This window comes from Sesamum indicum, linkage group LG12 (genome assembly GCF_000512975.1).
Source record: "Sesamum indicum cultivar Zhongzhi No. 13 linkage group LG12, S_indicum_v1.0, whole genome shotgun sequence".
Classification (NCBI taxonomy): Eukaryota; Viridiplantae; Streptophyta; class Magnoliopsida; order Lamiales; family Pedaliaceae; genus Sesamum; species Sesamum indicum.
Window position 1 is genome coordinate 3,476,735 of NC_026156.1, and position 27,566 is coordinate 3,504,300.

General features: G+C 36.8%; 6 protein-coding genes across 9 annotated transcripts in view; 1 reads left to right on the top strand and 5 right to left on the bottom strand.

Annotated features, from left to right (window-relative positions):
- LOC110012997 (MYB-like transcription factor ETC1) overlaps positions 1-463 on the bottom strand; it is a 1,343-nt gene extending 880 nt beyond the window's left edge. The window contains exon 1 of the mRNA XM_020698187.1: positions 3-463. Within this exon, the coding sequence (XP_020553846.1) occupies positions 3-54 (52 nt within the window). The 5' untranslated portion in view covers positions 55-463. The remainder of the gene's footprint in view (positions 1-2) is intronic.
- Positions 1,517-3,865, bottom strand: LOC105175378 (protein translation factor SUI1 homolog). Of its 2 annotated transcripts, none has more exons than XM_011097811.2 (5): positions 3,675-3,865; positions 2,452-2,526; positions 2,105-2,310; positions 1,970-2,023; positions 1,517-1,876 (listed from the first exon to the last, which is right to left on the bottom strand). In XM_011097811.2, the coding sequence occupies exons 2-5, from the start codon at positions 2,486-2,488 to the stop codon at positions 1,832-1,834; spliced, it is 342 nt and encodes a 113-aa protein (XP_011096113.1). In that variant the 5' UTR covers positions 2,489-2,526; positions 3,675-3,865; the 3' UTR covers positions 1,517-1,831. The 2 variants fall into 2 exon arrangements, with proteins under 2 accessions (XP_011096113.1, XP_011096112.1); XM_011097810.2 differs by having other exon boundaries at positions 2,452-2,545; positions 3,675-3,864.
- On the bottom strand, positions 4,231-11,122 carry LOC105175379 (tyrosyl-DNA phosphodiesterase 1). The gene is given in 17 exon segments (XM_011097812.2): positions 4,231-4,688; positions 4,778-4,925; positions 5,019-5,096; positions 5,324-5,414; positions 5,523-5,576; positions 5,697-5,800; positions 6,373-6,463; positions 6,465-6,511; positions 6,943-7,077; positions 7,875-7,964; positions 8,616-8,873; positions 8,951-9,027; positions 9,182-9,242; positions 9,414-9,575; positions 9,659-9,934; positions 10,227-10,412; positions 10,640-11,122. Coding segments are annotated over 17 exon segments (1,974 nt in total). The 5' UTR covers positions 10,658-11,122; the 3' UTR covers positions 4,231-4,590.
- Positions 11,447-15,690, bottom strand: LOC105175381 (chaperone protein dnaJ 50). 2 transcript variants are annotated; one of them, XM_011097813.2, is made up of 10 exons: positions 15,426-15,689; positions 15,252-15,314; positions 15,095-15,161; positions 14,647-14,706; positions 14,037-14,087; positions 13,815-13,895; positions 12,847-12,959; positions 12,557-12,674; positions 12,278-12,404; positions 11,447-11,863 (listed from the first exon to the last, which is right to left on the bottom strand). In XM_011097813.2, exons 1-10 carry the CDS (start codon positions 15,542-15,544, stop codon positions 11,760-11,762), a joined length of 903 nt encoding a protein of 300 aa, XP_011096115.1. In that variant the 5' UTR covers positions 15,545-15,689; the 3' UTR covers positions 11,447-11,759. The 2 variants fall into 2 exon arrangements, with proteins under 2 accessions (XP_011096115.1, XP_011096116.1); XM_011097814.2 differs by having other exon boundaries at positions 11,742-11,878; positions 15,426-15,690.
- On the top strand, positions 17,941-21,209 carry LOC105175382 (gibberellin 2-beta-dioxygenase 8). The gene is made up of 3 exons (XM_020698456.1): positions 17,941-18,851; positions 20,312-20,633; positions 20,746-21,209. The coding sequence occupies exons 1-3, from the start codon at positions 18,403-18,405 to the stop codon at positions 20,977-20,979; spliced, it is 1,005 nt and encodes a 334-aa protein (XP_020554115.1). The 5' UTR covers positions 17,941-18,402; the 3' UTR covers positions 20,980-21,209.
- Positions 22,965-27,167, bottom strand: LOC105175383. Of its 2 annotated transcripts, none has more exons than XM_020698470.1 (5): positions 26,470-27,167; positions 26,080-26,295; positions 25,569-25,665; positions 24,045-24,255; positions 22,965-23,836 (listed from the first exon to the last, which is right to left on the bottom strand). In XM_020698470.1, the coding sequence occupies exons 1-5, from the start codon at positions 26,494-26,496 to the stop codon at positions 23,755-23,757; spliced, it is 633 nt and encodes a 210-aa protein (XP_020554129.1). In that variant the 5' UTR covers positions 26,497-27,167; the 3' UTR covers positions 22,965-23,754. The 2 variants fall into 2 exon arrangements, with proteins under 2 accessions (XP_020554129.1, XP_011096119.1); XM_011097817.2 differs by having other exon boundaries at positions 25,569-25,671; positions 26,470-27,150.

Consider the following 27,566-nt stretch of genomic DNA (forward strand, 5'->3'; position numbering starts at 1 on the left):
ACCTTGAGAACCAGAGGAATTATCATGATGAGAAGAGTCTTCTGAGGTGGCCATGTGAAGGATGCTGCTCCCTTGCTCTATCTGTTTAAGGAGAAACTCGATCTTTGACGGTTGTAAATTTGTAATAAACTGTGGAGACCCTCCACCTATGCACTGTTATCCACTCTTTATTGTTTTTTCACGAGCTGTTGAACAGGGATTTGATTGGTCCGTCTGGGTGGAGTGTGTTAAAATTTCAAAGTGGGCATTTCCTACTTTTTTTCAGAGGTGCCTCTTGTATTTGATGTATTTTTAATTTCATTTTTATTAAAACATTTATCCAACTTTTACAACATTTGGAATCAGGGCTTCTCACATCTGGACCACATCTTGTGTTGGCCGCTCGATACAAGAGAAGACAACAGCTCTTAGTTCCGCATTACTTTAGTCCGGTTGTATTTTTACTGTGTATTGACCTTTGAAACGGACAGTGCTAAAAATATCTTACCTTTTGAAGATAAGTGGAAACTACAGTGTGCAGGTTCTGCCATTAATTGGATATGAGAAAACTTGAGCCTGTAAGTATATGGTAATAAACTTTAGGAGATAAATATCAGTTTATATTTAGTCAGAAGAGTTTTATTAGAGTAATTATTAAGTTTGATTAATGATTCACATATATATACTCCCCAAATATATAACTGAATTTATCTGCAAGTTTAGAGTTGGCTCAAATCACAGATCAAACATAGATCAAGTTTACTTAAAAAAGAAAAGTTGACTTGAAATTGTAGTTGGCATATGATCACCCTGTCCATCCAAATTGTAAGACATATTACACCCTGAAAACCATGGCTTTGTCTTTATTATATGAATAAAGGGGTAAATTTCAATGGATTTTTTAAAAATTTGTTATAATTACATCTGTCTTTTAATTGTTTGAAAAAATTATAAATATACCTTGGAATTAAGGTCCGTCTAACAACTACCCTTCATGACAATTCATTGTAGGGATATTTGTTAGACGACTGTTAATCCTAAAAAGTATTTGTAATTTTTTAAATAATTAGAAAGTATTTGTAATAATAATTAATCTCAAATGAACGTGTTGTAATTTACCTATAAATAAAATATAAATTTTCATCATCCTCCATTCCTTTTGGGATAGGATAACAGGGCACCAGATATTTCCAGAGCAGGGGGCAGTGCTTTAGACCCTGATGACAAATTTTGGTTGAATCACGGTCCTCCACTGGATAAGGAGAAGATAATGGAACTGCAACCTCCCGCTGAGCTGTCTCCTTGCAAGAAATGCAGATGGTGAGATTCTTGGACCCATTGAATCAGGACGGATGACCCCTCACAGTGATAAGTTAAATTCATTTTGAACACGAATCATCAAATGATAACATTTGTAAGAATGCAAGACCTCTCCTTTCTCTCTCTCTCTGCTAGGGGTGAGTTTGGTTCGATGTGGATGTCAAAAGCTATCTTCAAGATTTGACAAGTTTTCAACAGTATTAAGCGAGAGTGAGAGTGACAGAAACCAAAATTAACAAGCACATTATATAAAAACAAAGAAAAGAACATTTCTTGCCAACTGAATGAAAAAAAGAAAAAAACAAGTATCAACATGTGCTCAGGACCAGCAGACATTGTATGGTGACCAACTTACTGCACCAAACAAGTGCATGCTTGATGTACAACATCCAGACAAACAAGAAGAACCAGTTTATGATTAGACATAGAAAGTAGGCGAAGAGGCTTTTCTTGGAAGCCCACACAGTATATAAAGCAGCAGCCTCAACCACACCGAGTTCAACATCAGCACTGCTGCTGCTGCTGCAACTACTCAGAAACCATGAATCTTGATGTGTTCTTTCTTCACGATTCCTGCCTGAGTTATAATAAGAAAGACGAAAACATTTTTTTTCAATAAACATGCAAGAGAAAGGTGTTATTCACCTTAAGTTAACATAGCAAGAAATACCTGAACAAGGAAGGTCGATACGTTCTTCCTCTGGTCACCTTGAAGTTGTATAACCTGCAACACTCACCTAAAGTCAGGAAAAGACCGCATACACAAAGCCAGAAATTAGATGTAACAGCATAAATGAATCCTGACCTGACCCAGCTCTGGGTCCTGGACAACTGTACCATTGCAGCAAAACTCCTTCTTAAGGTCCTTGAGAATTTTGTTGTAGCTGAACTCCTTCTTCAACCCCTGGACGGTAGTCAGACTTTTCCTCCCATTACGTTGCTGTACACGGATATGCACATATTCTTTTGCCCCTGCACCGGAGTCTTCAGCTTTTGCCTCAGCAAAAGGATCTGCCAATACCAAACGATGACGAATGACTTTCAGACCAATGAATAGAGAAAGTGAACAGAGGTAGAATCGAAAGAAAAGAAAAAAAAAAGAAGAAAAAGTTTAAGTGTTGTGCCATCTAGTTGGCAAATCACGAGACTTACCAAAGGCACTAGGGATTTGGACATCAAAATCAGACATGAAATTTGGCTGGCGAGAGTTCGTGAGAGAGATCAACACTGCAAAGGAACTTCAAAGCTGAAACATACGTAAAGATGAGAACAGCTGCTTACTGAATTAACTACTTGATAAATGCGAATACTAGTCTAAGTACAATGAGAAACAATTTGCACGGATCTACCTTCGCCAAAACAATTTCAACAATTTTAGTGTATTCAACCAACAAAACCAACCCTTTGAGTGTGCATTAGTGGGTCTATCTAAGATTATAAACACAGTAACACATAATTCTGCAGACTATCATAACGTCTTCACTGCCAGTTTTGCAAAAAGAATGCACATTCTTTCATTTTTCAGAGTGGAAGAAACATTAGATACTCTGCCTTCTGCTTCAATCATGACGAGCATCCACGACCCTCAAGAAACCGATCACTACAAGCTAGACCTCTTTTCAGCAGGCTAAACACCTATCATGTTACCTAAATTGATTTTGTTCTCCAGAAGTTCGATCCTAAAAATATCTATAGTTTCTATGGAGGGGTCCAGGTTTCCATGTCTAACTTAGATTGCAGAAACGTTACTAGAAGAAACAACAAATATACATTTTTGTATTTTGAAAAAGGAAAATGAAAAGATAACAGCAGGCTGAGATCACACCTCTCACATCTACCATGGCCACCAGCCAATTACACAACACAAATGAAAATCCCCTCAACTGAAATCTTGGTGATGATGGTTATTCATGTCTGCTACCACGTTTGAGTCTACACACTCTTAAATATCATATGATGGCATCATCCAAACCTGACACAGCGACTATACCTCTACATCCTCACGTAAAATATTCACAATTCTTTGAGTTAACAAATAAGAATTTGTATCTGCAACGTGTGCAAAATCCCACCAGACACAGTACCAAAATAAACGCTGAAGTTTCCATTGTTTTCGTAAGAAAAATTGCAGAACGAGGATCATTCATATTCAAAATCGTTTCCTTTCCACTTTCACGACAGAAGTCCCAGATTAAAGAATGTCCCGTCACTCATAAATTCGAAACAAAAAACCAAATAAACTCATGATTTCCCCGTCCACAAGGACAACAGTCATGAATTTAAATCAAGAAACACAGAACAATCAGCGCCTTGCCACAATATAGAAAGTACATTAAGAAAAGAAATAATGGAAAGGAGGGTGGTAGCAGAATTACCTGATCAGATGAGGTAATTCACGTGAAAAAGTTTTAAGGCAAAGAGAAAAACTTGTCTGGGATTAATGACTATTAAGGAAAGGAGAGATAGAGGAGATTATATAAAGGGAAGGGGACAAAGACCATCAACCGCACAGATGTTTCTTTACAGTCTTGGACGTCTTTGGGCAACACGAATCTTTGAACCAAATATTATCCAACTTCTAATATTATTATATCATATGCTTTTCTTTACCTTTTTCTAGTTTCCACCACTAGATTTTTTCTTTCCGTTTTTGTAAGGAAGATCTTCCCTTTCTTTATGGGCTTTCCAATTTCAGCGACAGAATCGCATACTATATCCCCAAACACGTGGATAAGCACTCATGAAACTGATTTTTTCACTTCATACGGGTTTTTATTGTAGATCAAGAAGTCCCCCGAAATCTTTTAGTAATTGTTTTCTTTTAATAATCGATGGTATCTATTTTTAACTTTAAAAGTGTATTTAATAATTTCTTCACCGAGGAAGATAAATGATGAACAGTAGCAACAGCCCTCAACTTACAAAGTTGCCTTGAGAATAAAATCTTTCATTAATCGGTCAACATTAATGTACATAACAAAACATGCAAGTACGAGCTCCATGATATGTTACAATCAGTTTAGATAGCAACACAGAAGAATCCTGGTCATGGCATCATGCCACACTCCAGGTGAACAGAACATTAATTATGAACCTCTAATTATGCTCATCAACTATCCGGACAAGATTAAATTGGCCAGGCAGAAAATCTTCAATACGCATCTCCGGGCAGGGAAGGGTGCTAGAATTTGTGGCTCTTTTGAATGGTTTAACAGCCATGTTTGGTTGCCAGCACTTGGGGAGTCCATGAAACATTTCTGGATAGCGCTGTAACATGAAATCTGCTGTAAATCAGGACTCTTGACTGGCATACAGCTTTACCTGCCTGGGCCAAACTTGACCGTACACATCCTTCTCTGAATAACGTCGGTCCCAGGACCAGGGTACATCTGCAACATGGTTTTTATCAGAGACGGGAAAGTAGTAAATTATAAAACAAAATGAAATGAACTTCAACAGCTTCAGAAAGCAGGACTACCTCCAGGGGAGTATGGTCTTGGAGGAAGTTCGTAGGGCACGGGTAATTTAATAACTTCACTAAGTTCTTCATTTTGGTTTTCATTCCAAGCTAACGTGACAAGTTTCAGTTTTTTCGCCTCGGAACTTCTCGACGCTGTCAATTTATCCTGAAAACCAAAATACAATCAGCACCTTCAGCAGTAGGTCAGACAATGAAGCTGCTACATTTAACCAGAGAATAAGAGGTTTCAAAATATAACCTCTGAGATATGCCCATCATCTGTACAAGAAAAGGCACACCCATGTTTCCTGGAGAAAGGCAAAAAGAGCACTCCAAGCTGTGATGATTGACAGAAGCACAACAGAAGGTCAGTCTTGTGCCAGACAAGGATGAAGTACTTGGAATTTACACAAATTTATGAATTAGCAAAATCATGCAAAGATCAAGCTAGCTATTACAAAATCAGGGACTGCAATAATACTTCAACATGACCAAGAACATTGCTTTTGACCATCTAATGACTTCTTCAAAAATATCTGACCAATCTTCCATGTGATAAAATACCTCGTACGAACGGATCATTAACTGAGAATTGTTTTTCTGGAGAGCTCCCCAGGCAGCTTTGCTAAGGTTTGCAGAGGTAAGTAGTAGCCATCTGTTCAACAAAACAGCAGCAGAGTTTTGAACAGAAATGCGAGATGATGCAAGGTTAGCCAAAAAAAAAAAAATCAATTTAAATGTGGCATATGGTATGGACTCTTACGCGAGGTTTTGTCCATTGTAGCGTGTGAATGTCTTTATATGAGGCATTGCACGACTGGAACAATACAAAAACACAAGCGTAATCACCAATTCAATGTATAAAGAGAAATTGGACAGCTAAATCTTTCCAACTCTACACGGGGATAATGATATCCAATTGCATATCGATATATACCAGCGACCTGTGTGGCTTGCCTTCCATTTTGCCCAATACTTCTTTAGGAACTCTTTCTCAACATTCTTTAATGGACTTGGAATGGCATTCCCAGCCGCATAACCCTTCAGAATCAGGCAAGACATATGAAAAGCATCATTTAGTAACCAGAGGTAAAATACAGTGAGGCTTAGATATTAAATTTCTGAGTATTACGCATTAGTAAATAGCCAAAGGTAAAGCTAGACAAGCAACGGGCAACTACTGCAAATAAATGATAAAGCTTCCATATCGATCTATTATTGAAAAATCCAATCATCAGAAAGCATGAGCAGCACTGATTTTCCTATCCCCAACCATCATGGCAAGGAAGTGCATAAAATTGATGGTGAAGATTGGTTCATAAAAACAGGTAAAGAAAGTAAAATGTCATAATTCCCATAATACTGCTGAATTTGTCTTGAGGAAATCAAGGAAAGTATTTTTCTTTAGTTGGATGTCTTAAGTTGTACCTTATATCTCATTACTATTTCATGATATTCAATAACACACGAACTTTTTATGATTATTTCTAATTTTGTTAGAACAAAATAGATATGGAAATTGGTTTTCACCAGTTTACCTTTTATTTTTTCACTTTCACTCAACAAATTCTAGATCTAGATAGTGCATTACAGATAGGATATGCTTGCAGTACCTCCAAGGAACATCTGACATCTTCCACAGATGGCCATATTATCAAGGGCTTCCCAGGACCCAAAGGACTTTTGTCTTCTGTCATGTCATTATGCTAGCTCAGCCATCCATTTCTCATCCAAAGAACCAAGTGAAGAAAACTGCAGTAGGGCAAGAACAGAATAAGAAGAAAGCTGGAATTGGCATCATTTGCATGGAAACCTTCTCCTGTGCGGCATAAAGTAAAAGTTGAGTGAATTACATACAGCATGACAGAATTTATTTCTTGTCAAGAATTTAATACAACATTTTGTGATTGAAAGATCACATGCACCTAAGCCAAATATGAGGAAGTAAGATTCACTATTTTACAACTTGTATATGTCTATCAGCTGCATATTTCAATGAGATTCATATGACGTGAACAGAATGGTCGGGTTGGATAGCTTAGTAGCTCATAACTCAATAAGAGTTCACATTTCAATAAATCTAATACATCAAACCATATGTTAGCTGCATAATCTAATACAGCAAACCATAAAAGTTCAAAGCAACATGAGTTTCCAAAACATGCAGGAGGCCAAATTATTACCTGATAAACAAGAGGAGACTTCTCAAACTGCTTGTCAAAGGTACACTCCTCCAGAACAGTTCGTAACTTCATATGTCCCCATTTCCTTAAACTGGAGCCTGAATGATATCCAGGGACAGATGCAATGAGTCTGACCTGAGCAGTCAAATTACTTCAGAGTTCCGTATCACTGCTGGGATATAACTTTATAATAAAAAATACCAACAAAAAGAAAAGACAAATCAAGATTTGGTGAAGACAATATTCAAAATATCAATGATTAGCTTATTTACGAATTGTTTATATCAGAATTACAAAAATGATTGGAACATGGTCAGGATTATGAGTCACAAGTCACATATTCACTTTCCTCAAGACTGAAAATAGATCTTCATCAAGTGAAGTCCAGGACCCAAGCAAGATAAGCTTAAACAAGAAGTTTGGCCTATACAAAGCATCATGAAACAATATGAAACACTTAACATAATTTGATATATGATTCCACTAAATGGAAACAGAGTCATGGACAAAAAACTGGAACATGCATCACACTAGAATCCCAATATATCCAACCAATTGCAATGTAAACATTCAATTCAAGGCATATAGTGCTTCTTTTTCCTTTTTGTTTGGGTATGAACTGTATGATATAAGCAATCAATTCCAAAATTACCACACTTGGATACCATGGTTGCAAGTGGAACTAAAGGAGGACTGTCTATGGCAAGAGCATAAAACGAAATACACTAGCAGCAGAGGCACACACGATGCATGTGTGAACCGCACTATATACAGAGGAGTGTCTATTGCAAGAGCATAAAACAATATATCTAACAGATTCAAGCATCCAAAAGAAGATGATCAATGGCCTAAGAGCTCAAACCCCACCCTTGTGGAATATTCAAACACCACTATTACCTGAACTAAATGGATAAACAGAATTAATCAATTACCAAGGAAGAGCTGTAATCAAATTTCTTGAAGAAATTGGGATTTATACTGAAGCTGCCAAGAGGTGGTAGGTTAGCGTTGAATTCAGGCCACTGCAAGCAAAAAAATGAATTACAATGAATTCACACAAAGTTTCATTAGGGCAGAAGTTCCTTAGGACCAAATTATTCTACAAGTTCAGAAAATCTAAAAGCAGAACACATTAGCCCAGAAAACTTCAAGATCCCAACAGCTATAGAAACTAATTCAGAATCAGAAATGTCTACCATAGGATGCCTACTGCAGGTAAGATTCATAAAATTCAAAAGAAAACAAAAATCACTATCAAAATAGGCTTTGCATCTGGAAAACAAGAGCTGCCTCGTAATATCTTAAGCACACATTACCTTTACATACGATAAAATGTTTAGTGATATTTCAACCAATATACTGGAATATTGTTCATTTTATTTAAGTTCAGAAAAGATTTTTGAAGTGGCTGACAGGCACTACGAAATTGAATGACAACTTGATAGAATACAACGCACCATCTGACAGGCTTAAAAACTAGTTTCAATGAAGAAGTAAAACCAAAGAAGTGAGTAGAAACCAATTCTCAACAAACAATTATTATGTCAAAATGGAAATTCTGGAGTTTAATGAATCATTAGGTCAAACATAGGTGGAACACCTTAATCAGCTTCTTGTGAATTATCATATTTTCACATATAACAGTAGCAACTGAATACTCAATATGGTAGTACCTTCAGTGCACCCAGATACTCAATTAGGTCATTTCCAAATCCATGTCCATTACTAGTACTATTATGATCTTTCCATGGAAAATCTTGCATCCACAAACCCTGGGTTTTGTTGTTCCAGTCCACGTATATCAAGTTAGCTGTGTGTATAATGACTCGCAAGCCTCGAGGATAGACAAGAAGCATGGCTTTTGAATGGTGTGTTCCGTATGAGATGGGCAACGGAGGCTTGTGGAGAATCCAGTTAGAAGGCTTGTTTCTCTAAAAAAAGTCAAACGAAATTGAATCACATGCAACAACCTTCAATATCAAGATTTTTAAGTTAGATATTGGCCAACCTTCATATACTCGAGCGTACCATCACCTTCACCATGAATAACTAGGACATGAGGGACTCTTCTAAGAATCGGACATGCTACATGAAATTGGAACCAAGCTAGTCAGCATAGGATAGATGTTACAACAGTGTCGAAAAAAGTGAACGGACCAAGGAATGACAAAGTTCCTTCTACTGATAAAGTATTGTCTAAAACTGTTACAAAAAGTTGAATGCACATAAGAAAACTCACCAGAGAGTAGCCAATCAGTGTCGACCATGTAATTTGATAGGATAGCTATAAGCACATCTCCCTACAACACAAAAACTTGACTATGCATCAAGATACGGATGAAAACAGGAGAATCTCAGAATAATCCAAGCTTCATCAGTTGAGGATAAATAAACCCAACACAACTGTAGACCTAAAACATATTCTAACTAGAAACACCTCACTATTGACCCTGCAGGTACACAACTCTTACCTGAATCACATCACTGATGGAAACAGCATTTGTGTTTGCCCACTCTGGCAACTCTTTCACTCGCAATAGTCTAAAGGTTGAGGGCAACTTATCTTTAGAAATTTGAAATTGTCGTATGCCCTCTGAGGAAGTGTTTGTCCCATTATAATCACCCAGCACATCCTGCATAGCAGGATCATAAAATAGCTGAAAAGAACTCTTTCCAATGCAAGTAATTTAAATAACACACAAATAAAAATCAGTACATTTGAACTTCTAAGAACCTCCTCTTCCTCTGGAATTTTTTGCGTTCTCTTCCTACTAAGAGCCAGGTCTTTGCCCTTGCTACTTTCTTCATTCAAAGGCCTTTTCTCTCTAGAACTGAACTTTTCAACTTTGTTATTTGTGACAGGCACATACTTGAAAAAGTAATGCCCAGGTATCAGCTCAATAACATCACCAGTTTGAATTTTCCATTTTTCACCAGACAAAAGCTTCTTTCTCTCATCTTTGGACCTTAAGACAACCGGGTTTGTTCCTTCCTACATCTCAATGCTCAAAGTATCAAAAATTTCGAGAAAGAAAGAAAAGAATAACAAGTCATGCATGCGCAGAAAAGCATACAAAAGAAACAAAACTACAAAAAGAAAAAGTTATGCAAATTAAGAGAAGGTATTGAATATCAACACCCAATAACTTAGACATCTATAGTAGAACATCAGTACGACGTAAACTACCCTATAGCCTCGCCCTTTACCACTCAAAAAGGACTTAGAAAAAAAAAAAAAAACCATTCACGCTCACAGACATGCACAGCGAAAGAGAAACGCATACAACGACGATATCTGCAGAGCCATCACCGAAGGCATTAACGGCGAGATGTCTCCGGCTGAGGCGCTTGTCAGTGGCGGGAATGCAGTCGCGGCCGACATAAGTGATGCCACGGAAGATTGGTATCTTGGGAACTGAAGATTTATTTTCTTCCTCCAAATTACGATTCAAAGGCACCAAGAACCCAATCTTGGAACAAGAGAGATGAGAGAATCGAAAGTATTAGTTTTAGGCGACAAAGTTTGACAAAATAATATACCAAGAAAACACAAGAAACGAAGAAACAATTCACAAAATATCAAGAAACGAAGAAAAAAATCCTCATAACAGTATCAAGAAAACGCAAGAAACGAAGAAACAAGTTTCAAAGAATATCAAGAAAACATAAAAGAACGAAGAAACAGTTATTTTCGTACCGGCGGAGCGGTGGCCATAGTTGCTTCCGAAGTTGAGAGTCTCGACCAAGGGCATGCAGATGAAACGTATAAATAACAACAAGAAGAAAGTGAAAAAAGCCCGAAAGAGAAATCGGGTTTTGGTGGGGTTTTGGAAAAGGTTTTCTTATTTGGGTTTGAACTTTGAGGTGAAGAGGAAATGGGAGAGTGAAAGTACTGAGGGGTCAAAAGGAAAGCAAAGAGTAGAGCTTAGATGGAGACGGCTTCTGGCCGCAAGACCCCAACATTTATACGCATATTATTGTTATTTATGACAAGTTTCATACATTCATATTTTGGAGGTAAAAATCAATAAACGGCGGATAAGAAATAATTCGGAGATTTGGAGATCTTCTGCCAAAACAAAAAGCCAGGAAACGCAAAAAGAAAGAGACTAGGAAATCGCAGACGGCGTCGGCAGTGAGAGAGAAACGAGAACGAACGTGCTATTATTCTACAAATTGGTCTTCTTTTGATGCACGAATTAGTCTTTTTCCTTTAAGACATTCATTTCAGGTAAAGAATCACGTAGTTCTTTTTAGTAGTTGATCAGCGTTAGTGAAAGTGATACCATACGATGGGAGTAGAGTGACATCATTCTGTTTCAGTTAAGTTTAGTAATTTTTAAACACTAATTTAGGATATTAATTAAAAACAAGATAAGCAGGGTATGAGAAATTACTGGCTATCATGCTAGGTAAGAAGCATAAAGAATGGGGCAAATATACATTCAACACTAAATAGCCACGGAGTTCCGAGGGGGGGGCGGCGGTGGTGAACATCGTACCAGACAATAAGACAAGTAAATTATCATTAATTTCGTGTATATCAGTGTCCTTGGTTTACCATGGTCTCCCTAGCAATGTATTTGATAGTTGATTCTACAAAATGTTCAATAACTAGCATATTGGCATCCATGCCCAAGTGAGCTTCCACCGCAAACTTCTTTAGTCCATTATATGAAAAGGGATCCGCCCATTTTTTCAGTATACGAGTGTGATCGGACTTTTGTTATCTATCAAAGTATTCTACCCTTAAATCTCTCATCAATATATAAAAAAGAATGGAATTCATTGGTGGAGGTAAGGTTATAATAAATCTTCTATCTTCTGCGTTTTGATTCTTTCCGCATTTCAGCTAGGTAGCTCTCCAAGTTGGGCTTTTCCCATAAACGTCTTTGAACAAGATCTTCCTTTGTCAATTGATCTGACAGTCACCAAACTGGAGTTAGTTGAAGAAAATCTTGTAAGTACTATGAAGTAAAAGAAATCTCGCACGACAAGATCACTGGTGGATGGTGCAAAAACAGTTGAGACATAACATGTCAATGTGTCAAAGTTCTTCCATTCTGGGTTCATTAGATACCCAAAACAATTCCCAGAACCTGACAGCCATAAGATGTCCAAATACGGAAGGCTAAATGAACAAGTCGAACATGTGTCTGCATATGCAGAAAGCAGAGCAAGTATCATGAACCAAACATTGGCTAAGATACTACACATGATAGACGGTGATCAATTTTGCTGTAAATTGATAAATAACCAGGAAAAAAAAAGGCCAAAATGACAGCACCAGTAATTAATAATAACAGCAAGATGACTGTGGACAAGTTATCATTACCTACGTGTCTCCATGAATCAGAAGGTACCCCCAGAGATCGTCTTGTCAGATACGAGGCATCTTCCCAAGAATATGGTGCTTGCTTCACCTGGTACCTCCAGAACCAACACCCATACCATAATAACAGCTGTAGAGGAAACCAAATGAGAAATTAGTTGCTCTTGCTTTCTAGATATGCTTTAGGTCAACTCTCATGAAGGGCAGCACAACAAAATGTTGAGAGCTGCCAGTAAAACTATTAGCTTTCTCATATATCTGGTCAAAATAGGGAAAAATAACCTTTCCCAAGGTGTAAGGCAGTAAAATGAAACGAACACCAATAAGTTCCCAAACAGATGGCTTTTCGGCTCCCTTTATCTGCAGTTCAAGTTCCTCGCTCAGCTCTTCCTCCATCTTCCTACCAAAAGTAAAACTCCAATAGTTTAAAATTGGAATACTAGCTGCCAAATAAGCTTTAACAGCCATAGAATAATCCTCAGATGAGAAAAAGAAGAAAAGCATGCATTTTGAGCTAAATAAAGAAAAAACACTAGGACTTATAACTTAGTGAACAACATCGTAAGGCATACTTGTTTATCTGCTTGTTACCCTTCTTCTTATTTGTTACTCCTCCAGTGCGTTCAAGTTCCATCGCTTTAAGCTTATTTTTATAAGCTGGCGTCTTCTTCACCATATCAACGGCCTACAGTGGAGAACCAGATCAGCACCAGATTGTGTAACGAGTGAGGTTCCAATTTTCCAAGCTTTAATAAATATTTGAATCTATACATACACTATTTTAACTCTCTGGTAGATATAGCAGTTGTTCTCGTTAAAACTAGAAAGGTGATTCAATGAAAATCAGAACTCCATTTAGAACAAACAGAAATTTACATCTGATAGAACATAGTTGCTTTTGATGTTTAGATGATTCTGAAAGGACAGAATAACTACCTGACCAGGAATGCATGTATTTATGGCTTAGGATGGAAATTGTCATAGGTATATTTCTTGGTGTCAGATAAGAGAACTGAAATCTTGTGATCTGTGTCTGATGAGAGCACTGGAATATTTTGAAAATCAAAAGATTTTTCGACTAGCTTCCTAAGTTTAGCGAATAGCAACTTCTCAATTCTTAAGAAATTTTCTTAAATCAAAGATCCTTTGTTCCCACTTAAGCTAAGGGCTAATAGTAAAAGGGCAATGTGCAAGAGCTAAATCTCAATAATACAAATGCCAACACATTAACACTCCGCAGTATTTGCATGTTAACACTCTTATCTCCAAATAATAGAGAATGGTGGAAAGCTGTCCTAACTCAAGCCAACAATACATGCCCTAAGATTTTGTCAAACCCAATTATAATGTCTCAATGCTGTGGAAAGTGGAGCAAAAGGAATTTGAGGAAAACTTACGCTGCATCAAAGAATAAAAAGAGGAGGAATTTGGAACTCAGTGCATGATTGTCATGTTTCATACCATATTTAATAATCATTATTCCATTAAATCAGTACTAAATGATGTCTTCATTAAGTTGTATATAACATCTCTTCTTTACCTGCTTATACCTTGTCCACTGGTTTAGGTACTGAAATCCTGAGAGCACCAAAAGAAGACCCACAAGTACAGCACGAGTATCCTGGATAAACGAAATAGTTAACATCCAATAGCAACATATGTGCATTATTATAGACTTAAATAGGTTTGAGTTAACAATAACATTCTCAAGCTGGAATACGAGAAGAGAGACAAAATTCGCCAGAAAATGAAAATATCTTACTGTCTTATGGCCATAGTAAGCATGGTAGTACCGTGCTGTGTTATAGAAGACCTAATAAAGGAGTAAATAAAGTTTAGTACTGATGAATACAAAATCTAAAATAGAATAAATCAAAAGGATTGGGTGCTCTGGATGATGAAAATGTCAATGGACATCTTAAAGCATGTATTTCTGAAGATATCTTCAGCAGTCAGTGCATATAGTTTCAGTTTGTTAGTGTTGCATGACTCTTTGTGTAGGCTAGTGGGTATGGATACGGGAGGCACACATCCTACCAATGTATTGGACTAGGGTGCCAATGTCAATTTCCTTGATAAATAATTTCTCAGCATATATCATTGAACTCTGTGCTGGTGATTCAGTGAGATTCAACACCCCTTTCTCATCATAAAGAACTCTTTCAAGTAGTCGCTGTTATTCATCCATCAAAGGCTGGGACACCACCTTTCATAGACTGTGACATTGACATACCCTAAGGTCACCTACTCAATAAATATGACTTGATGATGAAACCAACTTCAGAGTGTATGCACACTGTTCATACAAACTACAATCACATAAAACATTTTGCATTTATTTTACCAACAGAATAAATTTCCATAAAACAAACCTCTTCCGGATGTGCAATTGCATAATCATACTGCTCCCTTGTGGCTTCATCTTTCAGAATCTGGAAATGGAACAAATGTTAGCCCATGGAAACGAAACAGTTTTCATCGCCCAACAACAATACCGCAGGAAAACCAATATAATAGAAACAGTCTTATATCCTGAAAGATTCTTTAATAGTGAACTCGATTAAAATCCCAAAAACAATATAATTTTGCATCAACATTCATTCTTTAAAAGTTCATCATCAATGGAAATATATCAATCAAAATAGTTTCACATTCATGAAAAAGCAACAACATATGCCCTGGACTAAAAAATGATGCCACACAACGACCGCCTACATACGTACAAATAATATATCCAGATATCCATAATTTTATCAATAAGTTTCAAATTGCATTCAACTGAATCCATTCCGACCGAAAAATCAGAGAACAAGTAATTACCTCATAAGCATTCGCAATTTTCACAAACTTCTTCTTCGATTCTGGATCGGGATTTTTATCCGGATGACTACAAGATAACAAAAGATAATATACATGCAGTAAGAATTGAACGAACTCTGAAAAAAACAAACCATAGATTAAATCACAAGTGACTCACTGTTTGAGAGAGAGCTTGTAGTATGCTTTCTTGATCTCGGAGGCATTGGCATTTTGAGAGACCCTAGAGATTACATTTGAAGACCAGTTTAATGTATCTGGAAATCAATTTAGTGCCGAAACAAGTAAAAATGACGGACAAGAAGAGAGGGAGGGCGGAGCAAGGTTTACCAACCCTAGGAGATCGTAACAGTCGTCCTCGTCACAGTAGATCGAGATGGAAGGTTGAATGAGGAGGAAGAGCAGGAGTAGTAGTGTGGGTACGCACCAGCGGATCGAAGCTGATGCCTCCATTAGCACGTAATCAGTTGAAGGATCGGCACCCACCGAGAATCGGGAATTCGGAATTGTTGTTTATGTCGGCGGAACCAGAGGGAGAAGTACTCAAGTCTGAGAAATTACCATTTTGACCTCCGCGATACAGTAACGCTTCTCTTTCTTCCTCTTGTTATGGTTAAATAACTATTTAATTTAGCCTTACCACATTTTTCCCATTTAAATCTTATCACGTTAAATATTTTTCATTTATTTATATGAATTTTCTTAAAAATATATTGTCGATGATGAGCATATGATTCCAAACCTCTATTTTGTATCCATTTATTTTCGGGACACCTGCATTTTTTAGTTAATTTCTGATACAAGGTAATTTCTTTTCTTTTTTTTTTTAATTCGTTACAGATAAAATATGATTTTATAAAATTAAACTAAAAAAAAGAAAAAAGAAAAAAGAGAAGAGTTTGGCCTCCGAAAGGACAGGCGTGCTGGCTGTGGGCAAAGCACATGCGTGCCCCAAGTTTTCGTCCTCTTAACTTTTTTCTGATTCAGAGCAATAAGACACGTGAGAGTTGGGGCTCCGCACAATGATGTTTAGTATTTTCCTACGTTAGTCGCGTGTCTCCATACTAACAAATTATTATTGAATTAAATTAATTACAAAATATGTGTTCTGTCTTATTATTATTTTAAAATTACAATTAGTTATAGGTCACAAAAATATTACACTATTATATAATTAGTTAAGATCTGATCAAATTTAATTTAAATTAAAATTTTCTATACATATGGAAATGCGGACGTGAACGAAGATGGTAATGGTATAGTATATATATATATATATATATATATATATATGCCTGGTGGGGTCCCCTGTGTTCACCATGGGTCAGTGAGTGGGATAAGTTGAAAGTTGAAGTGGGTAAGAGTTGGAGGAAACAGGATGGAACAGAGCTTGAAAAGTTAGTGCATTGGGATATTGTGACGGGACTTGAGACAAGTTTGTGCCAATCAATTTAATCACTATTATCTTCATTGCGCAAATGACTTGACCGCATCATGTTTCTTTAATTTGCATAATGTTTCAGAAAATATTGATTTTATTATATACAAAATTTAAATTATGTTTATTATATAAATTAGCACAATTATTATATTTCACCAAAATATATATATTATATAGTAAATGGAATTGACGAAGAGATTTCGAGTTTAAATGAAAGTTCAATTCTAGTAAACTAGCTAGCTAGTAGATATAATTAATTAATGATGTTGTTTAACAATTAAGTAGCACAAGTACGTAATTAGTATATATGACGATTTATCATTAGTAGTACGCACTGCAATAAACGCAATTAGGGTTTGAGCAAGGGTAGGGTTTCCCGACTAGTGTGTGCTTCCTTTATTTTTTCTCTTTAACTATATATCTCTCCTTCTGAACATTTCCGAATACTATTTATACAAATTAACTCCCCAAAAATGATCGATGTGAATCGCCTGGTGTTACATGTTGATGACAAACATGATTTTTCATGTTTAATTTTGTCGTGGAATCTAGGAAAAAAGTTTATCGTAATGATGAGGACCACCTTAATTATAGGTACAGTCCAATGCAAATTTGACTTGTATGTCCCACATGCACAAATTTTCATCAAACTTGCACCACATAAATGCAGGATCAAAAGCCCAAGACAGAATCTAATTAGCAACATATATACTTTTGATGCATGGAAGTATTCTGTATTGATTGTAAATAAGGAGTTTAAGTGGTTTATAGTTAATTTTAATGCCTTATCTCTCTAGTGAAGTATTTTTTTTAAAAGAAAATCATGAGACTCATACGAAATCAAAATAGACATTAGTTCAAGCAACGGACAATAATCGAGTCGCAAGCCTCTGTCAAATAAGAAATTCTTGAGATCATTACATATGTTTAATATTGTTCATTAAGCTAGGACAGAATTTTGCAATTGATCAAAACAACCGTCAGATTAAAATTATGTGGTTAATTATATGTTGATGTCAAAGGACAAGGATTAACATGTTTGTCTGCGGACAATGCCATACATGACATGACCAGCTTATCGTGTCCCGGGGCTTGAATTCCAAGTACAATTGTCTGAAACTGTGTTTACTGTTGGCGACAACTATGTAAGATGGTGAAAGACTGTCCTACGTACTATTGTTCAATCATGTTTCTTCTAGAGTACTGATATGTACCTAATCAACTCTCTCCCTCACAACTCCATTGTTAATTAGGTATGTAATCTCAGCTTTACTGCCCAACAAAACACAAGATTCGCACCGTTTTACAGTAAGTGCGAGCGCTCAATTCATAAATTTTGTTCCTTTCACAGATTTCATTACCACTCGACGTTTGTCTGTTGCAAAATTAAGTTGAGCAGGTTTTAAAATGCCTCACACGGGTTCTGACGCTGTGCCCATATTAAGGTAGCTAGACCTCGTCTTCGGATTCATCAAGGGTGTGCAAACGGAGAGAGATTATTACGAACAGCGTTTAGCAAGAAACGTAGGAAAACATGTTTGTTTTTATCATGTTCTTCTTGTCATGTTAATTTCGGGCAACCGTAGTGTCATGAAATCTCAACTTTCCAGGCTAATTCAAGTATTAGTTTCTCCAGGTTGTCCATTTCCATATCTGATACTAATCAAGTTTTTCACGTTTCTTTTTTCCTGATTTATTAACCTCTTGAAACACTACCATTTCTGGTTCTAATTTAATTTATCCAGCTCACCCCAGACAAGGCCAAACCTTAATTAGTGTACAAGGCTATAAGAAAGGATAAAGGCAGCTGGAAGCATGTATAATTGAATTACAATATTGTCATAACTACTTGCTCTTTCAGGCCGTAAGAATGGGAGAATCAGCCGATCCACCATTTGAGACAACTTACAAGAATCTCTTCAGCAACTCGCCTGACAGTACACTGCAAAAAGATTCCAGGCAGGAGCTTGTGGAGGAAAGCGAGCTGCCGTTAGTTGATCTGAACCAGTTAAACCTTGGAGATCTCCAGAGGCAGGCATGTCAGAAGCTGATCGCTCGAGCTTCACAGGAATGGGGTTTCTTCCAGGTTATAAATCATGGGATTTCACGAGATATATTGGAGACAATGAGGGCGGAACAAGTGAAGCTGTTGAAGAAGCCGTTCCTTGATAAGACAAACTACAAAGATTTAAACTTCTCGGCTGGAAGTTACCGGTGGGGGACGCCTTCAGCTACTTGCCTGGAGCAGCTCTCCTGGTCAGAAGCCTTTCACGTATCCTTAAGTGATGTTTTGGGTTCAGGTGGCCTTAACAGCCTCAGGTAATAATCAATATTTATATGTTTACGTAAATTATAAACTTTAACTAATTAATGGGATTGTCTTCGTTATTAAATTTTTATAAGAACTAACGGCTGAAATGATGGCTTAATTTGGGATTTATCAATAGAATCAGCACAGCATGAGATAGATGTAATTATTAAGAAATGATTTAGGGTAGAGTGTGTATAATTAGTGTGGAAAATTCTATATTAAATTAGGTTTGATCGAATTCAATCAATTATAAGTTAAGTGTAATATATTTTTTATGTGATTAGTTACTTTTTCTAAATCACATGACACATGTATTATATTTTTATATAATTTATATTTGGCAAACCCAATTTGTAATATGATTTTCCATCCGTTAGTTCCACATCGAGAACTTTGCATGTGAGAGTGGGAAAATATATGTGTTGACAGCAAATATAATATATTTATTATGTAATTAAGAATCCTTAAATTTTTTGGACCCTAACTTTTACTTTAAATATTGATATAGAAGGAGGGAGTTACCATAAGAATAGAGTAGTGTTGAAGTTTGTTATTATATTTTGGTTCTTGAATTCGGCGAAATCGCATGCATTTTTAGTTCTACAATTTATGACTTGACATTCTTGGAACATCTAAATATTAAGGTGGCAATTTTATTTCATATTTGTAAATTTTGTGCAACTTCGGTATATTGTTCATCGAAATATAATTACACAAAATTAAAATATAATGGAGTAATTTTCAGTACTTAGTATGAACCAAAAATATAATGATGAAGTAGCATTTTTCAATACAACATGCCCCAAACATGCAAATTTCAAGGGAAATGTAGTAACTTTTGTACCTCGATATTTGAATGTTGTAAGAATGTTCATCTTCAAAATTGTATAGGACCAACAAAAATATAGTTTTGCCTCTTAATTTTGGTGAAGAATATTAAAAAAAAAAAAAAGTAAAAAGATCAAAGGACAAATTAATTAAACCATGCACAAGCTAATGTCATTTGAAGTATGTTTCTAATCAATTGATGTTTTTTCTGGATAAAATCTGTAAACTAAACACCACATATACAAGAGTGCCTTTAAATTGAAGGATATTTCAAAGTTTCAAATGTGTTCATCGTAAATTTTGTACGAATAGATAGGAATCTTTTGATTACATGCATGGTACACTTGACATGTACTGAGTCCGTTCAGGTTCATTCAAAAATGTGTGATGTGAGAACGGTCGGCCGAGACATGCCAAGAGGGCATTGCTACCTAGCTCTTCTTATACATACCTAACTCCTAGACATTTTAAGTACTTACGTTGTACCACACCTACCTGCATGTTCCCTTTCAGTTTTATTAAGACATAATAAGCTGCAGATACATCCATCCTCAGTAAAAAAAACTCAACCCTTGAATCTTTCTAATTAGTGATCGATCCTTAATGTGTCCTAACTCTATATTGTGTTAATCATTAATAGCTCAACGATGGGGCAATTCGCGACAATGGTGTCCGAACTAGCACAAATGTTAGCAGACATATTAGCCGAGGAAATGGGTAATAAGACATGTTTTTTCAAAGAAACATGTCTGCCCACCACATGCTACCTCCTGTTGAACCGATATCCTCCATGTCCATTATACCCTCAGATGTCTGGAATAACTCCCCATACCGACAGCGATTTCCTCACAATACTACACCAAGACAACATTGGAGGACTGCAACTAGTGAAAGATGGAAGGTGGATTGCTGTTAAGCCCAATCCCCAGGCCCTCATCATCAACATCGGAGATTTATTTCAGGTACATGTATACCTATATATATATATGTAACATATAATATGGATTCAAAATGATGATATAATTAATATATTTAGACACAATAATTAAGTAACATTGATGAAATTGCACGCAGGCTTGGAGCAATAATGTGTACAAAAGTGTGGAACATCGGGTTGTGGCAAATCCGAGAAAGGAGAGGTTTTCGACTGCTTTCTTCTTCTGTCCGTCTTATGACACAGTCATAAGGTGGAGAGGGGTTGAACCTGGTTTTTATACAAGCTTTAGCTTCGGGGAGTACAGAGAACAGGTGCAACAGGATGTTGACATTTTCGGCTACAAAATAGGACTTTCCAGGTTCCTAGCTTAAAACAGACAAGCCTTTCTCTTTGCAGACAGGGCCTGGAATTTGAAATGGTAGGGAGACCAGTTAAGATAGAACTATCCTCGGCCGGAATTAATAAATTAAATTTCAAATAATTTGTCAACTTAATTTAACTATATTTAAGTTGCATCATATGTACTCAAGTGAGTAAGATAAATTTATTACTCCCTTTTGTTTCCTAGTCATGATTCATGAATGAGAGCTTTAATGTTTTTCACCACAATTAAAGAGTACTACTATATATTGTAATTTGTATGCATTTTATGTACGTAATTTGTTATTCTTATGGTTGAGAGGAGTGTATAATTAATTTGTTATGTGACGAGAATATGATGAGATTTCATAAAAATAACACGTATTTGATCGAGTCACGTTTTATCTATACTATATATTATTAATATATAGTGAATTACATTAATTAAGTTAAGTGATTTTTTATTTGATTTTGTACACATATCGAGTATGCAACCAGCATTAATGCAACATAATGAATATTTGAATCTTATCTAATTTAAATAACACCTTCACTCTATTTCAAAAAGAAAATATTACTATTAAAACAAATAATTAGTTTGTTTTTATGAGTCTAAACCCTAATTTCAATTTCACATCCAAGTTCCCTTTTGTAGCAGTCCAAATATAAAGTTGGGCCCTTTTTGTGAAAAAGGCGGGCAAAGCTGGGGGCGGCATATGAGAAAAAGGGGTTAGAACAAAAAAAAAAAGCAAAAAACAAAAAGAAATTCGGAAATAAAAAAATTGATTTCTTCCTCAACCTTAACTCGTCGAACTTTCGCCGCCGGCCATCCCGGGCAACCGGAACCCAAACTAACCCTCCCTCGCCGACGTGCCGGAGTCTTATCCCACAGACGCAGGATCATAACAAGGCCGTTCGTGATCCGTGGCCAACCGGTCCTTTCGTAATAAGACCGGGAGAAATATACAATTCTGTTTCTCCGTTTCGAGTATTGTTGATGACAGCAATGCTAATGAGAGTGAGTCACTCTCTCCTCTGGGTTAATTCTGTATATATAGCATCCGGGGGAAGGGATGGACGGCGGAGTAACTCCGCCTACGTGGTGTTTGATCGTTGCAAACTCGACCCAGTTTACCCACCCTGTTTCCTGGGGTAAATTCGTTGCACCCATGTTAGTAGATGAGGCTTCTTTCTTTATTTTACGACGTCGTGATTTTGGTGCCATGTAATACAACGCAGTTTCGTGATTAGTTTCATAGGAATTCTAATTAAGTGGTGTAGGTTTGTGATTTGTGCCTAGGATACATCAAATAATCTGTAGAAGTTGGAGATGGTTTTTATGCTTTTAGGATGTGGGTAAAGGGTACTGTTCCTCTTACCCAATCTTTCTTCTATTTGATGGTGAAGTAAGTTTATTGATCATTAAATTCAATTTTAGATAAATTCCAATAAGATGGACAATAATCTGTTTGATAGTTTTGTCTATGCAGTCCTAAAATTGTATAAGGTGACAAGCTGGACAAAAGTTGAGGAAAAGCGTTTTCTCTTTAGGGAATGCTGTCCACAGCTTAATATTATTCCTGTTGCATGTTACTCAAAACATTTGACTTGGCCTTCCCTGTTAGGGTCAATGACGAAGAACCCGATTTATGGCGAGAATGTCCCAGTGATCGAGGCAAATGATGATGGGGGCCTTGCTCTGAAATCTGCATAAAACTGATATTGTTCTTGCTCTTCTATCTTCTTGACTTCACAAAGCGAAAATTGAACTGGCTTTAATTGCAGAGATTAAAGCAATTGAAGTAAAATTGTTCTGAGACTCTATCCTGACAGAAACAATAGAAGCTGAATGCCAAAGATTTGGCGCTGCTGCTAAATTGGAGAATTCTTTTCTCAAACAAGGAGATAGAGGATCCGAACAAAGAAATTCGGCCTTCCGGGGCAAAGATTGCGCCAAAGAGGTTAAACGCGTTTACAGTGTTAATTGACACGAAGCTACAGAATAAAAGTTGTGACATGATAGTGTATCATATATAATTCTTGTTCGTGACAAATGATATTAGCAGGGACTTTCAGAATAGTGTAGGAATGGGGAAGGTAATGGGCTTTACTGAACAAACTAAAACTAGTATCCGTGACTCTGGAACACAGTCAGAGAATAATTCTCCAGTCAGTGATGCTGTTGGGAGGTCATGTCAACAACCATTTTCCCCCCATTTAAGTTGCTGATTTAAATGTAAATATGCACACAGCACGCCCCTGCTCTGACATTCCATTTGCTCCCCTTTTTGAAGTATATGTAGATGCTATAAGCATAAGAAATTCCTATATTGTCTGTTGCCTACCCACATGAAAGGCACATAAAACAAAAGGGAGCAGTTGGCAGTGGGCTACCGAAAGAGCACTGATATGGATGAAAGAGGAAAAAAGCGGCAAAAGCGGGTTTCTGGCTCTCCATTGGACTTGTGCAAAGATAGACAAAACTAACATAAAAAGGTATACACATCATGTGGTTTTGATGTCTTCCACTAATATAAAAACTTGAAGATTCTCCATCTCTGTCTTAGTGCTCTCTGCTGTTGTCTTTAGTTTAAAAGATTTGCCATTGAGAAAAGTTGTCCTGTAGACGAGAAGGTCAGACTGTTATCCTAATTCTCTCTGTTCTTTTTGATTTTGCATCTTTTCACTTGCCTCTATATAACTTCTTCTTAGCAAGTTCCAAACATAATTATGTGCAGAAGTTCCTCTTGCAGATGTGGCTATTGATGATAATGGGCCGGTGGTTATCAATTGAGAGCAGTGTCATCCCCACTGAGCTTGCCAATCGATAAGGTGAAATAGATGAGTACAATAGTTCCTACACATGACCTGTGACAGATAACAACACAATTATAATTAATTAGTCAATGATGCCGAGAGGTAAAACCTTGATGAGACAACTGTCCTCTAGTATATAATTTATTAGACCACATCTCGTGGTGGTGAAACATTTCATGTCTGATCCTGAAAGTGACTGTTGCAGTATTGCCTCACCCCACTATCACAAGTAACTGAATGAGGTTAAAGTTAAACTTACAGGGTTGCAAAGAAGAGAAGTATCCTTCTCGGATCAGTAGTCCAGGTATGTGAAGACCGCCGGAAACTGAATCTTTTGCCACCACATTCGCTGCCCACAGTGCCATTTGTGAAGGAGATTTGATGGTGGAGTTGGGGGACGGTGGAGTGATCGGTGGGCCCCATCACCACTACCACTGGCTTTTCAGGCGTGCTCCCTCCATGTAAAGTAGCTGCAGTTTCCATACCAAGCAAAAGAAAAGAATATTATACATACAACACTGGGGGACAGCCTGCTATTGCTGCAAATTTCCCCTAAGCTATGCGCATGTGACGCCCAGGATAGAATGTATGGATAGAAAGTAGAAACAAAAAGGAACAACAGTCTGTAGAGAGCGGTCCATTGGAGAAGTGAGAATTCATATAGTTTTTGGGTAGACTCCACCAAATTTTATACCATCATATATAAAATTAATGCTTCTTAATTTCTGGTTTAGCTTTTGCGGTCAGTTAAATTCAGCAGACCACGGGGATAATTTAAGTATTTATTTTCCATGTTATACATCTACGTCGTGGGTTCTGACCAGGCTACCAGCTGGACTAGGACGGTGATATTAATGTATGATTTGGAGCTTTCATCTGGGTACTGGTGAGTAGTTGGTTGGATCCATGTAAATACGACGTCTTAGAGCATGTATTTTAGTATTTCATGAACTACTCAGTCTATTTGGCCATTTCATCAGGACCTGGCTCTGGTGGCTACTTCTGGCTGAAACTAATCATATATAGGACCCGTACACTAATCATGCAGTAAACCAACAGTGCAGAAACATGGGATCTCTATAACGACAGCTAGCTACACATGACTTGGCGCGACTCAATTCAGTTGTTTTGTTTAAGATACGTGGCGCCTGATCTAGCACGATTGAGGCCTCGCCTCTATATTTTTATAAGGAATAGCATAATAGCAACTTTAATATATCATTTGTATATTTTTATGAGGATTAGCATAACTGCAACTTTAATATATCATTAGCGGTGATGTCGTATCAAATCAATTATATTAAAATATTAATAAAAGATCAATTTAACTAATTCTCAGCATGTGAATGCAAAGATGGTTGACGATCGATAACGACAAGATGTTCAAATGTGGCGTAGATTGGGAGATAGAGAGGGTAGGGGACCGTATTTGGCGTGAAGCAGACCAATAGACAGTCCCCCTAGAAACAACTTGTTCGAAAGTGCATACATACATGCAAAGTGAACACAAAGACAGACCGACTTGAATGCATGACGAATCTAGGTTTTACCCTCAGTATTTCAGAATCTTTATGTCTCTTTCTCCATTAAAATTCTTTGTCAGCAATGATATGTAATAAGTGAAATTACATTCTCATTTTATATGTGTGTGTTCTTTTGTTCCTTAAATTTATTGTGAAGGAGACTAATCGCATCTGTAAGGTGGCGTGGTGTGTTGTGTAGATAGAGAAAGTGACCAATCACGATTCAGCTAAACTTGACTTCTGTAAGAATTTTTCAATACCTCTGGGTGAAGTAGCAAGGAGAGTAGTGTCTCTTTCGTTGGTGGCGATGATTTTCTTTTCTCCGCTTCTGGCGGATCCTTTTCTTGAAAGGTTTCTCTGCAACTTTTTTATTCCACAAACAACAAACTGAGTATTCACAAAAAGACTATTTATGTTTTATGAGTTAGAAATCATTTGGAAAAATTAAAGAACACGAAAAGGTACGAAAAAGCAACAACTTTGGTCTGAAAATCAGTTTTTTAAGTGGGAAAAAAACCGAACTTGAGAGAAAATAAAGTGGGACTTCCGGAATAAACTTCACATCATTATTACATCATTAAAACTCCTTCTGGAAATTGCAATAATTTATTGAATATCAAGAAGCTGACAGCACTTTCCAAGATATGAGAAAGATTGCAGGAATTAAAAAACAAAGTTCAGTAAGAGAACAGGTAAGAACGTTACGACAGACAGCCACCTATTTTTTAACAAATTAAAAATAAGAAAGAAAGAGAGAGAGAAGGAACTGACTGTAATTCTTGAATTTGCATTCATGTCTTTCTCCGTAAGATGAGAGAACCGCTCCATATCCACCACAAAGCTATCAGATTTAGCGGCTGATGGGTGGTGCTGTAATCCATTGACGTTATCAGACACGCATATTTTCAGACCAGCACCTCTCTCTCCCAATTCCCCGGATTCACAATTATTTGAGCTCATCGGATTATGATGAGAACCCATTTGCTCCTGAAGAAAAACAATTAACAAGCAAGTAGAAATAATGTAATAGGCACAGACGACTGATCATCTAAATTATATAATTAATAATGAAGGGGTTTTGTAGTTTATAATAGAAACGGCAAGTTCAATGAAACAGTATAGGGCAATAATTGTATACAGAAATATAGAAAAACCGCTTACCAGCTTTGGATTTTCAGTCATTATCATTAACCACCTCTACTTGCCAAGAAATGATGAGGATACAGAAGAGATCCAAGGCAAAGGAATTGATTGGATTGGAGTAGTTGTTCACAAGGTTGCGTATCTAATCAGGAAACCCATTTCCACTTTCCACCACCTCATCCACAAATGACAAATCCCAAAAACGAAACACACCGCTTGATTTAGTCAACTTTCATTTGCTTTCCTTTCTTGCAAGAACTCCTCTCCCGCCCGTGACTGGTAAGAAACACAAAACTTGATACGCAACAACTCCCTACGTTGTTCTTAAACCTGATCTGTAACAAGTTCAAATTAACCTCAACGCCAGAAACCACTGCTTTGTCATGTATATATCAATCCCTCAAGCTTCATGCGTAACACCATCGATGGAGTGTTGATTAATTGGAGAAGAAGGGATGAGAAATACTGGTGGGGTGGAAGGGGGGATTTCAAGGATGATTTTAGAGAGAGAGAGATAAATGGGATTGGGATTGGAGAATGAAATCATGTGGGATGTTTTTTGTGTTGGAGGGAGAGACGTGGGGAGTTTAGCAGTAAGTTGCAAGTTATATGTATATAGAGAGAGAGGGTGGGAGATAGATACACCCACGCAGATACATAGACATATACACAGACATACACACACACACTAGTTGTTACCTGTCATTATTGTAATTTGTAAGGGTGTATGATTAATTATATTAGGACACTTACTTTAAAGCTGTATGATTGTGATGAATTGGGGTCTACAGTATATAATATCATGCGGCTGTTGAGAGCCGAAGACGTACGTTCATCTTCCTCCATCATTTCAAGATCAATGAGATATCAATCATGCCAACTATTTTTTCTATAATTTTAACTCAAATCAAATTTAAATTAAGTAGTACAACAACTATAATAATATGTATTATGTGATTGATGTATAATTAAAAAAAATAACCAATCACATGACAAATATATATTGTATTTATTTTATAATTGATTTAATTGATGGATTTTTCTGCTTTCCATATCAGCAATAAATATGGTTGAGAATGGATTTCATGATTGGAGTGAATTCGTTGATTTGATAA

Excerpts from the sequence above, each read along its gene's own strand:
- LOC105175378 (XM_011097811.2), bottom strand. The coding sequence starts at position 2,488 with ATGTCTGATTTTGATGTCCAAATCCCTAGTGCCTTTG. Across the intron at positions 2,311-2,451 it reads CCAAATCCCTAGTGCCTTTG|ATCCTTTTGCTGAGGCAAAA; the intron begins GTAAGTCTCGTG and ends TGGTATTGGCAG. Across the intron at positions 2,024-2,104 it reads AGGACCCAGAGCTGGGTCAG|GTTATACAACTTCAAGGTGA; the intron begins GTCAGGATTCAT and ends TGAGTGTTGCAG.
- LOC105175381 (XM_011097813.2), bottom strand. The coding sequence starts at position 15,544 with ATGGAGGCATCAGCTTCGATCCGCTGGTGCGTACCCACACTACTACTC. Across the intron at positions 15,315-15,425 it reads GACTGTTACGATCTCCTAGG|GGTCTCTCAAAATGCCAATG; the intron begins GTTGGTAAACCT and ends TGTAATCTCTAG. Across the intron at positions 12,405-12,556 it reads TGCCTTACACCTTGGGAAAG|CTGTTATTATGGTATGGGTG; the intron begins GTTATTTTTCCC and ends TTTCCTCTACAG.
- LOC105175382 (XM_020698456.1), top strand. The coding sequence starts at position 18,403 with ATGGGAGAATCAGCCGATCCACCATTTGAGACAACTTACAAGAATCTC. Across the intron at positions 18,852-20,311 it reads GGTGGCCTTAACAGCCTCAG|CTCAACGATGGGGCAATTCG; the intron begins GTAATAATCAAT and ends AATCATTAATAG. Across the intron at positions 20,634-20,745 it reads ACATCGGAGATTTATTTCAG|GCTTGGAGCAATAATGTGTA; the intron begins GTACATGTATAC and ends AATTGCACGCAG.
- LOC105175383 (XM_011097817.2), bottom strand. The coding sequence starts at position 26,496 with ATGATAATGACTGAAAATCCAAAGCTG. Across the intron at positions 26,296-26,469 it reads TGACTGAAAATCCAAAGCTG|GAGCAAATGGGTTCTCATCA; the intron begins GTAAGCGGTTTT and ends GTTTTTCTTCAG. Across the intron at positions 25,672-26,079 it reads ATGCAAATTCAAGAATTACA|TTGCAGAGAAACCTTTCAAG; the intron begins GTCAGTTCCTTC and ends GGAATAAAAAAG.